The sequence below is a fragment of the Scophthalmus maximus genome, chromosome 9 (genome assembly GCF_022379125.1).
Source record: "Scophthalmus maximus strain ysfricsl-2021 chromosome 9, ASM2237912v1, whole genome shotgun sequence".
Classification (NCBI taxonomy): Eukaryota; Metazoa; Chordata; class Actinopteri; order Pleuronectiformes; family Scophthalmidae; genus Scophthalmus; species Scophthalmus maximus.
Window position 1 is genome coordinate 7,295,111 of NC_061523.1, and position 12,291 is coordinate 7,307,401.

The 12,291-nt window shown below is 46.8% G+C and overlaps 1 protein-coding gene across 1 annotated transcript; it reads left to right on the top strand.

Moving 5' to 3' along the window:
• The first annotated feature begins 1,575 nt into the window (after positions 1-1,575).
• zdhhc2 (zinc finger DHHC-type palmitoyltransferase 2) lies at positions 1,576-12,258 on the top strand. Its single transcript, XM_035649471.2, has 13 exons — positions 1,576-1,953; positions 4,985-5,011; positions 5,380-5,474; positions 6,173-6,293; positions 6,464-6,533; positions 6,652-6,684; positions 7,820-7,940; positions 8,227-8,359; positions 8,893-9,019; positions 9,755-9,847; positions 10,083-10,198; positions 10,324-10,398; positions 11,121-12,258. Exons 1-12 carry the CDS (start codon positions 1,827-1,829, stop codon positions 10,362-10,364), a joined length of 1,104 nt encoding a protein of 367 aa, XP_035505364.1. The 5' UTR covers positions 1,576-1,826; the 3' UTR covers positions 10,365-10,398; positions 11,121-12,258.
• The last annotated feature ends 33 nt before the right edge of the window (positions 12,259-12,291 follow it).

A 12,291-nucleotide genomic window follows, 5' to 3' on the forward strand; every position in this document is an offset into this window, starting at 1 on the left:
TTTGGCCTGAAGAAAGAATGGTTAAAAAACTGAAGCAGCAGAGGCAGGGATACTCTGGCTGTGTTTTAAACCCTTGGTATGGGTGAAACTTAAAAGAAGCTGGATCCCATACAGTAATTCCCATCATGCAACTCAATTATGTCTTTGGTAACATCCTCCCGTCCTGTTAACCACATCTCTGTAACCCAGTCTCAAGCCAAAACAACATCTTGCTCAGACTTTAAAAAAGAGAGCCGTCGTGGACGTCACGGGACCGTTTGAGTTGTACCTTTCACGACAAGCGAATCAATCAGTGAAGACGCCTGGTGTATATTCTGACGATCTTTGGCACCTTTATCAAGTCCGAGGCCACACAGAGAGCTCAGCAGCCTCGATCTACACACTGATTTTAATTCCCTGCCATCAAGACCAGAGTTTTACATTCGTGTAGAGGAGACCCAAGGTACAAGAGGTCTTTTAGTCCGTCAGCTATTGGCTTTTTGAACACGAAGCAAAGTGGCCTATTGACTTTTGCACCATGTGATGTTTTTCCCCCCTAAATTGTAGCTGACCACACCTTCTCTGTGTGTACGTTCAAGAGAAGGTGGTTCAAGACATATTTGTGTTTTCTTATCAAAACTGATAATTGTCATGTTTGGGTACAGTCGTATTATATTGTCTGTTTCATTCACCTAGAGTAATTGCACATGCTGTTCAGCAGTTTAAAAAAACAACAAAAAAAACCAGTGAATCTCCTGCCATCTGTCCTAGCTCTGAGACGGAGATGTGCATATTGTGGTGCATATTGACCAGTTTTCTGCAGCATCCCTCCCACACAGGCAGCAACAGACCACAGGTGTTGAATCCCACCTCAAATCGTCCTCACATCCAAACCGCAAATACATAAATTAAAAAAAACAAACAAAGTTTTTCAATCAAACATCAGAAATTATTCCGCTAAGACATGATGGTAACAGGCAACGTCTACAGATTGCAGCCTCGCAGGAGGGCTGCAGGGTGTACCGCAGGATGGACAAAAAGCCTTTTTGCAGGTGCAGTTGGGCGTGAAGCAGCAGAAGCAGGTGGATCTCGCAGACCTCCACCCACACTGCCATATGCTGGCAACAACACTCCTCACACAACCAGAAAACTGCAATCAGATGGAAATAAGTCAAACTACAGCTTACTGCCAAATAATGAGGACGGAAAAAGAAACACTTAACTTGACAAACAACTGCAGACCTATAACTGGACACTGGACGTGTGTGTGTGTGTGTGTGTGTGTGTGTGTGTGTGCGTGCGTGCGTGCGTGTGTGTTGAGAGTGAACAGACCCTGTTTGAACGCCGGCGAGTATGAACCTATTGAACCCATCTGCTCGCCGTGAAAAATGTGCCGGGCTTGCAGCATCCCGCGGGCGTCATGGCAACCAGTGGGGAAGCAGCGGCGGCGGCGGCGGCTGCTTACTGTGTAGGTGCGTGTGCGCGCGCGTCTGTGTGTGTGTGTGTGTGTGTGTGTGTGTGTGCGTGTGTGTGTGCGTGTGTGTGTGCGTGCTGCTGTCTGGTATCTGGTTGTAGTCTGTGCCAGCGGCTGGGCAGGACGACCAGAGGAGAGCAGTGCAGCAGCGGCAGCAGCAGAGGCAGCGGCGGGCGGGAGGCGGGTAGGGGTGTTGCGTCTGAGCTGCCGATTAGGCTGATCAGAGCCGGGGCTGCGATGCAGTGACTGTCTACTACAGGAAGACAACACACACACACACACACACACACACACTCACACGCACACACGCCGAGCGAGGGGAGGGAGAGCGACGCACGCATTCGCACGAGACACGATGACCAGCTCGTAGACTATGGCACCGTCGGGCTCGCGTAGTATCAAGCGGGGCTGTCAGAGAGTTCTGTACTGGATCCCGGTGCTGTTCATCGCCCTCATAGTGGCCTGGTCATACTACGCCTATGTCCTGCAGCTTTGCATAGGTAAGGAACATACTGCCCGGGTAGTACGAGTGTGTGTGTGTGTGTGTGTGGTGATGGGGTATAGGGACATATCATGTTTAAGCTGTTTTTTTATTTTGTATTATTATTTCTGCAGAAGACTGGCTTGTTGTTTACGCAGAGTGTGAACAGTGTCAGTCACATGACAATCACAGTTAAAACAGGGGATTGCCATGGGGGAGTGGCAGTTTAGGAAAAGGACATGACAGCCCGCTTTTATTGTGAAGGAGCTGTGGGTTATACAGTGTATCACAGCATGTACAGAATGGGGATTTAGACCCTGTGTGTCAGATTCATTGTGTGACTCCACGCACTACCACTCCATCAGCACTATCTGGGAGACTTACTGTAAATAGCTTCGGGCTCATGTAGTCGCCGAGCTTCATTATCTTAATTCATATCCACCACAACTCGGACAGCATTATCTGTTGGCAAGGAGTCTGACTGTAATGGATTTTGAGTCAGACCTGGCTCCTTCCTGCACACTCCCTCTGGCTGCTGAAACGCGGGATGGTGCGTTTACCGACGGTGAATGGTGAACAGAGCTGACCTGGACAGTGAGTAATGGTTTGTAGGATGTCTCAGAGGAGTCCTCCTCCTCCGACGCTCCATTTGGCAGCTTGTCAATTCACAAGGAAAGAAGATCCCCCTCTGTCAAAAAGGGGGGATGGAACAGAGACGGTTTTAATGAGACCAAAACTGAGATGGCTTAGATTTTCTGGCAATCTGTTCTCAAATTCAGCAAGACGTGCAGCCAGCCCAGCTTTCATCCAAAATATATACACCTTCAAGTTTGTCTCTACACCTGATCAGTGAGAGTTAAGTTTACACATCAGGAGTCATAGTGCCACATCACTGGGTGCACCAGTGGGGTGGGGTCAGATGGGGTCAGATGGGGTCAGATGGGGCCGTGATCTGATTGACCCCCATCCAACGAAGGGGAGCTAGTGCCATTACGCAGAGCACCTGGACTGTAACCTCTGTGTGGTGTAAAACTACAAAAAGATGACAAATTATCACAGTGTCGTAAAACAACGAAACGCTGAAAAATGAACGCCGAGAGACATAAATCAACGACAAAATGATTAAAAATGACCAAAACGAGTCACAAAACAACAACGAAAAGATGGAAAAGGACCCCAAAGAGTCACAAGAACAACAAAAGGATGAAAGATGATCACCAAGACACGTGAAAGAACAGCAGAAAGATTAAAAAACAACCACAAAGAGTCGTGAATCACCAAAATGCAGAAAAATGACCACACAGAACAAAAGTGAAAACAAAAACAACAGCAAAAACAACCATGGAGAGATGCCAAATGACCACAGAGAAGCCGAAAAATGACCACAGAGAAGTGAAACACAATCACAAAAAAATCTGTTGCCATGTAAAATAACTACAAAATGAAAACAAACAACATCGGAGTCATTGCAGGAGGGTGGAGTTTCTTTTTCAGGGAGATTGTCTCATGATTGAATGGCTGTAGGCTCCTAAGAGTTTATATTATTTCATACCTGAATGTTTGGACTGTTGAAAGAGAAGAAAATCATTTATTTCAATGAGTAAACATGAAACTATCAATAATTATTTTGTTATCTTTCGAGAACCGGGCCTTCGAATCATGGTACAAATGTGTCCCCCTCTCTAAACGTGTGCCTCAGTCTGGCCTTTCTAAACCAGCCGACCCCCAGAGAAGCCAGGGGAGCATCTGACCCTGGATCGACCTCTTCTAGAATTACCGGACGCCATGCGTCTGCTGCCGTCCCGCGGATATTAAGACACCTTTCATTTCTGCAGGGTGACGAAAAAAAAAGTCAGAGTTTGATCAGGGTTGGTCTTCTTTTTTTTTTTTTCTTACACCATCTTGTTTTGCATCCTGCAGAACAGGAACAGAATTGTGACAGTCTCTCGAGTCACATGGGGCGGACTGATGAAAACAACAGCAGCGGGGGCAGGACAGTGGTTTGCCCAAGACCGGCATGCGCTCGGCAGGACAGACACAGAGACAGTTGTGTGAAAGTGTCGTCAGCTGATAGCGCCCGTTCAGCAGCTCAGTAAATCCCATTGTCTGGCTTACATAATTCACCCCAAGCAATCTGTGGATGACCCACTTTGTTATTTTAGGCACCAGACGGTTGGTCCTCATTCGACCGACATTGTTGGAAATGTGAGATCAGGTGGTCAGTGGTGTGTTGTTGGACGTTTACCTTATTGTGGCTCATTGACACATTATACATTTATACACACACACACACACACACACACTTCGCGGTTGGGTTTTATTATGTTGGCAAGGTGCAGCACACATTTTTTGGCTGAATGCCTTGATTCGGCTCCTTGGCTCACCTTTCTCCAATTACTGCTGTGGGCATATGTGTGTGTGTGTGTTTGTGTGTGTGTGTGCATATGTATGTGTGTGTGTGTTTGTGTGTGTGTGTCGGTCATATGCTGACTTTGGGGACAAATGTAATATTAAAGACTAGTTATTTGGGGGGGGGGGGGGGGGGGGGGGCGGCTTGTCCATTCTGGGAGAAAAAAACAAATCCCTGAATATAATTTGGGGTCAGAGGTTGGTCAGGGTAAGTCTCTAGGAAATGAATGCAAAAGCCAATGTAATGTCCCCAGAAGTGAACTACAACAAAGTGTGTGTGTGTGTGTTAGTGTGCTCCTTTACAGGATGATTGTGTATGCTCAGAGAATTATTGATTAGACGTCACGGCCGATATAAAACAGTATCAGTAAATCTTCCAATATCAAATTTATTTAGATTCTTTAGTGTGTGGGTGCTAATGATCAGCACACACACACACACAGAGCGCAGGATTTTGATTTTCAGAATTTTGTGTTGTGGTGAGAGATCACAGTCAGAATTTTCTAAGCTTTCATTTCAGACACTGTCACGTATCACGGAGGTGTTCACAATTAGATACTTCATCCTTCAACACCCCGCACTGTGTTTCACCTCCTGTAATTCTGCACAGACGTGACCGTGTGTGTCTTTTCATGTTTCAGAGTCCATCGAGGACACAGGACAAAAGGGTAAGTGTCCTTTGATGCCCTTTGCCTGCAACCTTACGTCCCTCCCACTGTTTCATATCCGCAGCCTTCAGTCGGAGCAGAGGCAGCTCCCCACAGCTGGAAGTGTGTCATCACATTCATTCTCTTTTTCCTACCGCAGTTATATGTTAAAAGGCTTTCATCCGGAGGGCAGCGATGCTTTCTCACACTGCTATACATTCTGTATAAACACGTATGGGGCCCAGATCATGAATGCTGCTGACCTCGGTGATCTTCCAATGAGATCACATCAATCGCTCCGACATTAGGAACATTCACCGAAGCTGTGAACTGTGGTCACAAACGGTGACGACGACGTGTTTTTGTGTTTCATTCCTTCCCGATTCCAGTTGTGTACTTGCTGGCGTACCATGCCATCTTCGCCATGTTCGTGTGGGCGTACTGGCAGACCATCTTCACCAAGCCCATGAGCCCCCTGAAGGAGGTGAGTGTGTCTGCAGCGCTACACACCCGGCCGGGGATGACGCGGCGGGAAAGTGCAGCCGCCCCGTGTGATTGAACGCCGCATTTAGACTAATAATACTTTCCAGCTGAAGAGCCTGGAGCTGCGCTCTAATGGCTCCGATCCTGACCACAGCACTTGAGCTCGTGCAGGGTGAACGCGAACATGCAGACATCTCTGAAGGAACAGAAAAGCCACCTTCCCCTCTCCATCAAAGCAACGCACACATGCAGGCAATAGACACCTCGTATTGAAAATCACTCGCATCGCTTGAGGTTTTGGGGATTGAAACAGGAGTCAAATTTCATGGGTGCCGTGTGCGGTTTGTCATCATCAGAGTTATTTGTTTTTCCAGTGTTCAATTATAAATCGCCTGAGTGGCTGAAAGTAATATCACGGCTCTGTGTTGCTCTGCCCCCGTTTGCCTGCTGGTGCAGAAAGAGAGCCGAAAACAAATTGCAGAAACAGAGACGTCCGTCACCCAGATAAGCTGCGGCTTCACAGCGGACGTTGCCGCATTACTGGCTGCTCACATTGGCTTGTAGCTCATCTGACAAAATATTGGAACGTTCTGACAAATCCAGAGACACGACTCATTCAAAATAAACTGTACACCGGGTAGAGCCATCCACGATGCACGGGTGTTGTTTGTCTCTCCCTCTCCGCTCTGCACCACACAGTTCCACCTGTCCTACTCTGACAAGGAGCTGCTGGAGCGCGAAGATCGGGGAGAGTCCCAGCAGGAGATCCTGAGGAGGATCGCCAAGGATCTGCCCATCTACACCCGCACCAACTCTGGAGGTACAGTATGGCACGGCACACGAGCTGCTGCTGCTGCTGCTGCTGCTGCTGCTGCTGCAGAACAACAGGCACTTCACCCCCGTCGACCCTGTTGGCCCGGGGGTCGGGTGTGAGGGGAGGCTGCCGGTGACGTGAACTGTGTGACTGAACTGGATGTGTTCTCCCTTTAGCAATCCGCTTCTGCGACCGCTGCCAGCTGCTGAAGCCCGATCGATGCCACCACTGTTCAGTCTGCGATAAGTACGGCTCTCTGCTCATGCACCCTATAGAGAAAAGACTACACCATATACAGTATTGCATTCTGGCAGGCGGCGTGAGATTCAATTGCACTGACGTCTGACCCTGCTGTGTTACACAGATGCATCCTGAAGATGGACCACCACTGCCCCTGGTATGTCCTGTAGTGACACAACAATAACAGTTTCTTTAACAGGCAACACAATTTTGAAACGAAGATATTTATTTGCAAAATGTTTTTCTTTTGTCTTCAGGGTGAGCACAGCCAAGAATTACCTATCAAACTAAACTACCACAAAAGAAAACCCAGGATTCTTACCTGCCTCCCTAACCGATTCACAAAACAAAATGGCTGCTGCACACTACCATGACCGCTCGATTCAAACGGTTATCTAAAGACATATCTAACAAACAATAGTTCAGTCACTCGTTAACAACGAAGTCTAACGACTTCGCAGCACGGTCGGTGTGGAAGTCAGGAGGAGCAGAGAGGGGCGTCGCCATCAGCAGGCCTCCTTTTTAAATCCAGCCTGATTAGTTTCCGGCCCCTCTCCATCCTCCAATCACCAACTGAAAAACAGACATAACCGGAGCAGCACCTCCCACTGGCAGGGAGGGCGAACAACACAAACACACAGATACACACACACATAGGACTCAGGGTCATAACAACTCTCGCGGCGTTATACCATACCTTCTATTTATGGCACCGACAAGTGTATTTTCTGGCCAGTTACACTCAAGCGAACAGGGCTTGTGCGCCGACATCGTCACGTCGTCGCCGCACAAACAGAGTGCGTTCTCTGGAAAGCGCAGAGCATCTCATCCTGCCAGATGACAGACTTTGGCAGCGGAGGGAGACAAAACAAATCTGATTCCAGTCCGTTGTACTTTCTGCTGAACACAAAATCCGTTTGTCTGCTCTCTTTGCCATGTCGCACCACACATCGGATCCTAAAGCAATGGGATCCAACTGGGTTTATTTTTCTGCCAGCCTTGTGTCTTCAAAGAAATGTCCCGCCGCAAACTCAACCATCAGTGCTATAGACCCTGACATGTTAGTCTGATTTGAATGAAACAAACCCGCTGATTCAAGGTTTCCTAATGTTCTGCATTAGAGAGCTCAGGTTTTTGAATGTGTGCATAGTACACGTCTCTATTTTAATACACGCAATGATACTGCAAAGCATACAAGCAAAACTGGAATAAAATGGACACAGACGTACTGCCTATGGGGGAAAGAGCATTAGATAAAAATGAATGACAGTTCCTTTCACTCTTTCCCGCAGGGTGAACAACTGTGTGGGATTCTCCAACTACAAGTACTTCATGCTGTTCCTGGCATATTCGCTACTCTACTGCCTTTTTATCACCGCGACAGATCTCCAATACTTCATCAAGTTTTGGACGGTAAATGGGACTTTTGTGACACGTGACGTGTGCGTTCCTCGTGACATGCTGTGTGTGGTGTTTGATGTGTCTTTTTCTTCCCCCCCACACACACAAGGCTGGAGGTAGAGCACATTTCCGTCTGAGAGAGTATCTGGTATGAACCAGCCGAACTAGTAGTTGGAGGCAACGGTTTTAAAAAGCAGTCCCCCCTGTAGAATAGTTGGGTAGAAATCCCTCAGATCCGGCTCAGCGCTCCGATTTCACTCGTGTGTGGTCGTGTTGATGTGTTTGTTTTCCCCCTCAGAACAGCCTCCCGGACACCCAGGCGAAGTTCCACATCCTGTTCCTCTTCTTCTCGGCCTCAATGTTCTCAGTCAGCCTCGCCTCTCTGTTCACCTATCACTGCTGGCTCGTCTGCAAGAACAGATCCACTCTCGGTAGGTGGCGTGCTTCAAACCCTGTGTGTGTGTGTGTGTGTGTGATTTTGCGTGTTCCGTCAGAAGCTTGCAGTATTTATTTGGACAGCAGCTCCGTCTTTCTTTTTGTCTTCTTCTCCTGAGTATCTGCGTCCAGTCTGTCGTTGTTCACACATTTGTCGCCTCTGCGCTTCTCCCATCCCGTCCTCATCGGCGCAGCGATTTGACGAGCCTCTCCGGTGCCGCTGTCCGACGGAGAGCGGTTTCTCATTATGTGCGCACACTGGCACACTTTGTCTGCGTCTGTCGAGGGGAGTGGATTATCCCGGGGAGTATGTTGCAGCGTAATGCAAAGACACAAGGCTCAGAGCTCTAAGCAGCTTAGTAACTTAGACACTGCATGGGAGAGAAGTCACACCTGGCGGGACAGGTGAGAGAACTCTCCAATGTGTTGCTCGGGTGAATGAGCTGCGTTTAAGGCTCCAATCGATTGAGAAATGGTATCCCTCGACGTGTCAGACTGACCCCCTCTTCTCCGCGCGTGTCCCCTTCAGAGGCCGTACGCGCCCCGGTGTTTCGTCACGGCACAGACAAGAGCGGTTTCAGCCTGGGCTGCAGTAAGAACTTCCGGCAGGTCTTTGGCGATGAAGTGAAATACTGGCCCATTCCCGTTTTCTCCAGGTAAGGTCGTCCGTCAAAGGTGCTCAGAGAGGAAAAGTCTTAAAATAGCCCAACGGTCAAATAAAAAGATTATTTGACTGAAAAGGGACAGCATTCGATTTAGGGTGGGCGAAATAAAACAAACGAGCTCAATAAAACAAGTCAGTCAGCAAGTCCTTTTTCATGGTAGGTACCAAGTGACATATTGAGCATGATGTCATCTGACTAAATCAATGTCATGGGTCATTGATGCCATGAAGGCTCATGGAGCGGTACGGTAGGGAGATGTGCTCTCCCTACCTCCGGCTTCCCACATATGCACGTGGAAGGGCAGGGAGGTTCTAGAACAGAGCCACGATACCGCCGAATATAACTTATTGGGATTATTAAAATGAATACATTTTGGACTGTAGTGGTTTTAAGTGTAGACTGAAGGTCAGTCAGGTCAAAGACTTCAGACTCTGAATCTGTGCGGTGTGGCAAAGACTCATTTTTATCATCAGTAAGCATGAAATTCAACTTGTAACCTGTAGAGATTTTGGATTTTATGGAGTCTTGGGTCGGCAGGGCTGTCAGTGTGCTGGATAAAAGCTGAGTGACATAAGTCTACAAATGTTGTGTGTTCAACAAAGACATAAACTGATCGATTCAAGCGCAATCGGATTTAAAAGGTGCAGGGGTAGTTTAATTCTTGCATATTAAAATATAAATATTGTACCGCTGCACCTCCTCCTTCCCTCCCTGCTCCCGCTGCAGTTTAGGTGACGGTTGCTCGTTCCCATCCTGTCTGGTGAGTGTGGACCCCGAGCAGCCTTGCTCACCCACCGGTTCCAACCCTGCCAACAAGGGGTAAGTAACAACAACAGAGGACCCACACATCAATATATAAAAAAAAAGTTAACTCAAGTACTGCCGAAAGAATCAGTAGTGTCTGCAAAGGTCACAAGTGAGCTGGTGGTTCACTAACCTTTTCTGCAGATCATAGGATTACAGGATTTTGGGCTATTTTATTCACAATATGTGGTTATCAGGGACCCAGAATAACTTGCTACGCCCCTGCTCATGGGTACTTGTGTGTTTGCAGGGCAGCAGAGGGCCGCCACTTCCCCTCCAAGCCTCTGAGGGAGAGTCAGAGTCGCCTGCTCACCAGCACCCCCTCCTGGACAGACAGCGATAGTGCAGCAGAAAAAGACAGGAAAGGTAAAGATAATGATTTTTTTTCTCCAACTACTTGATTACATAACCTCAAGAAGACACATTATCAAAATCGTATTTCTTTTAACAATGAATGATAGATATTCATTCCACCGGTGTGTTTGTTCAAGGTGCCAGCAACCCGGGGATGAGCATAGAAAATGAGGCTTAACCAGCGGTAGAGTTGACACCTTCAATCCAGGAAAGTAAGTTCGGAGCCACAGGGGAATCCTCCACGTGTGTTTGTTTGTTTATTAAGATCCTCATCTATTCATGGTTCAACCATGTAAAGCACTTTGTAATTGTGTTTTGAAAAGTGCTGTATAAATAATTATTATTTTCATATTTGCCACATGTGGCCTCATGTGTTTTGTCTAGTTGTATAGTTGTAGAAAATCTAGCTTTTTTATTCAAAGCCATATATATCATTGCATTATGCAATGTAATTTAGGATTGAATTCCACCTTTGCATTGGTCTGTATATTAATGTACGTTAAGCTGATGTTTTTTGGATTTTGGCAGTGCATGCTGTCGCATACCTTGTTTAATCATTTTGAGAATTTTGTTGTTATGGCATTTCTAAAGAAAACCATCAAAAGTTGTATAGTAATTGCTTTAATCTCTGACCAGACTGATACTCATAATTGCAGAAATATAGCAATCCCACCCAACACACCAAGAGAGACACTATTTCAGTAATATCTGTTCTCACACCACAAGAACGAGTCTCACGTGGCGCTTTATCCTGGACCAGTTGCAAATCTCTCATATTACCTCATGTAGTATTTGACCAAACTATTCATGAATGATCCAGGTGAGAGAAAAACTGTGTGAATTACATGTTTGAGAGTTGGTTGTGTCAGATCTTCTTGTGCACACTTTACCCACGTATGAAGACTCCTATGTGTGTCTGTGCTCGGTCCCGCAGGTCTCTGCTGCCCCCTCCTCAGAACATGACGTGGTGTCGACTGGGAGGTCTACACGGCTGACAGAGGAGAGTGAACACATACTTCTATCAGTATCACTGTTCCTGCTGCTTTCTCCACTTACAGTATCTGGGCTTCACAACTGGCGGATTCGAATGAATCCTGCATTCCAACAATCACATCTCCTTTTTGTTTCTGTATGAATAAGCACAGGAGCAGCACTGGGAGAGAAGATGTTCTTGCACTTTGCATTCTGGTAGATCATTCTGAGCTGCCGTTGAGAGGTCACGACACAGAGACTCGCAGAACTGTCTTCAATCTACTCTTTTACGTTATTTCAGAGCTTAGCACGTTAGTAAATGCTGTCATACGTTTGCTAAACATTTGCACATGAGGTCTAAATTAGTGTTGGTATTATTGTGATGTAAATGACATTCCTTCAGTCTGTTTTTTCCTTTTTGGTGAACCTTTTCCCCCCCTCCACCCACCATGTCGTGCTGTGGAAATGATGCATGCTCTCATCTCAGGATGGCGACGCAAACGATTTGTCGTAGTGAACTGTCCCGCGAGATGTTCTCTGCCCCTTTGCTTGAAAAAGAAAAAAAAAAAATGGGTATAATCATTAGTAATGACATTTTTCAACAAGGGCTTTTCTGACTCGTCATAGCATGAGGATGTGGAGGATGTTGCTGTGCCGATCGACCACAGTACACGTCAACCTGCCGGGGTCTGGAGGGTTGGCTCTGCATCCCGAGTGATTCTGCTGCAGATCAGATCAGATAGCGTTGAGCGTCTGGATTACGCACATGATGTTGTGGATGTACTGCAGAAAAAGAAGGAAAAAAAAGTTCTGTTCCAGCCACTTTGTAAGGTCTATTTTCACCTTCTGAGGATTCTGTCTGTTCTCGTCTGGGCCTGGAAATTACAAAAAAAGAAAGAAATCAGAACTGAAAATGAGTTTAAAGAATGTAAGCTTGTTTTAAAAAAAAAAGAAAGCAAAAAGCTTCATGGTAATAGTTGGTGACAATTTATATTTTTCTATTCCGTCTGTACGACTCGAGACGACGTGGATGTGTGAGGCGATGTACTGTACAGTTGTGATGCCTTATGAAATTAAAACAAGCTCTTTTTTCCCTTTCAGTTCTTTTTAAGAGGAGTCACGTGACCGGACGA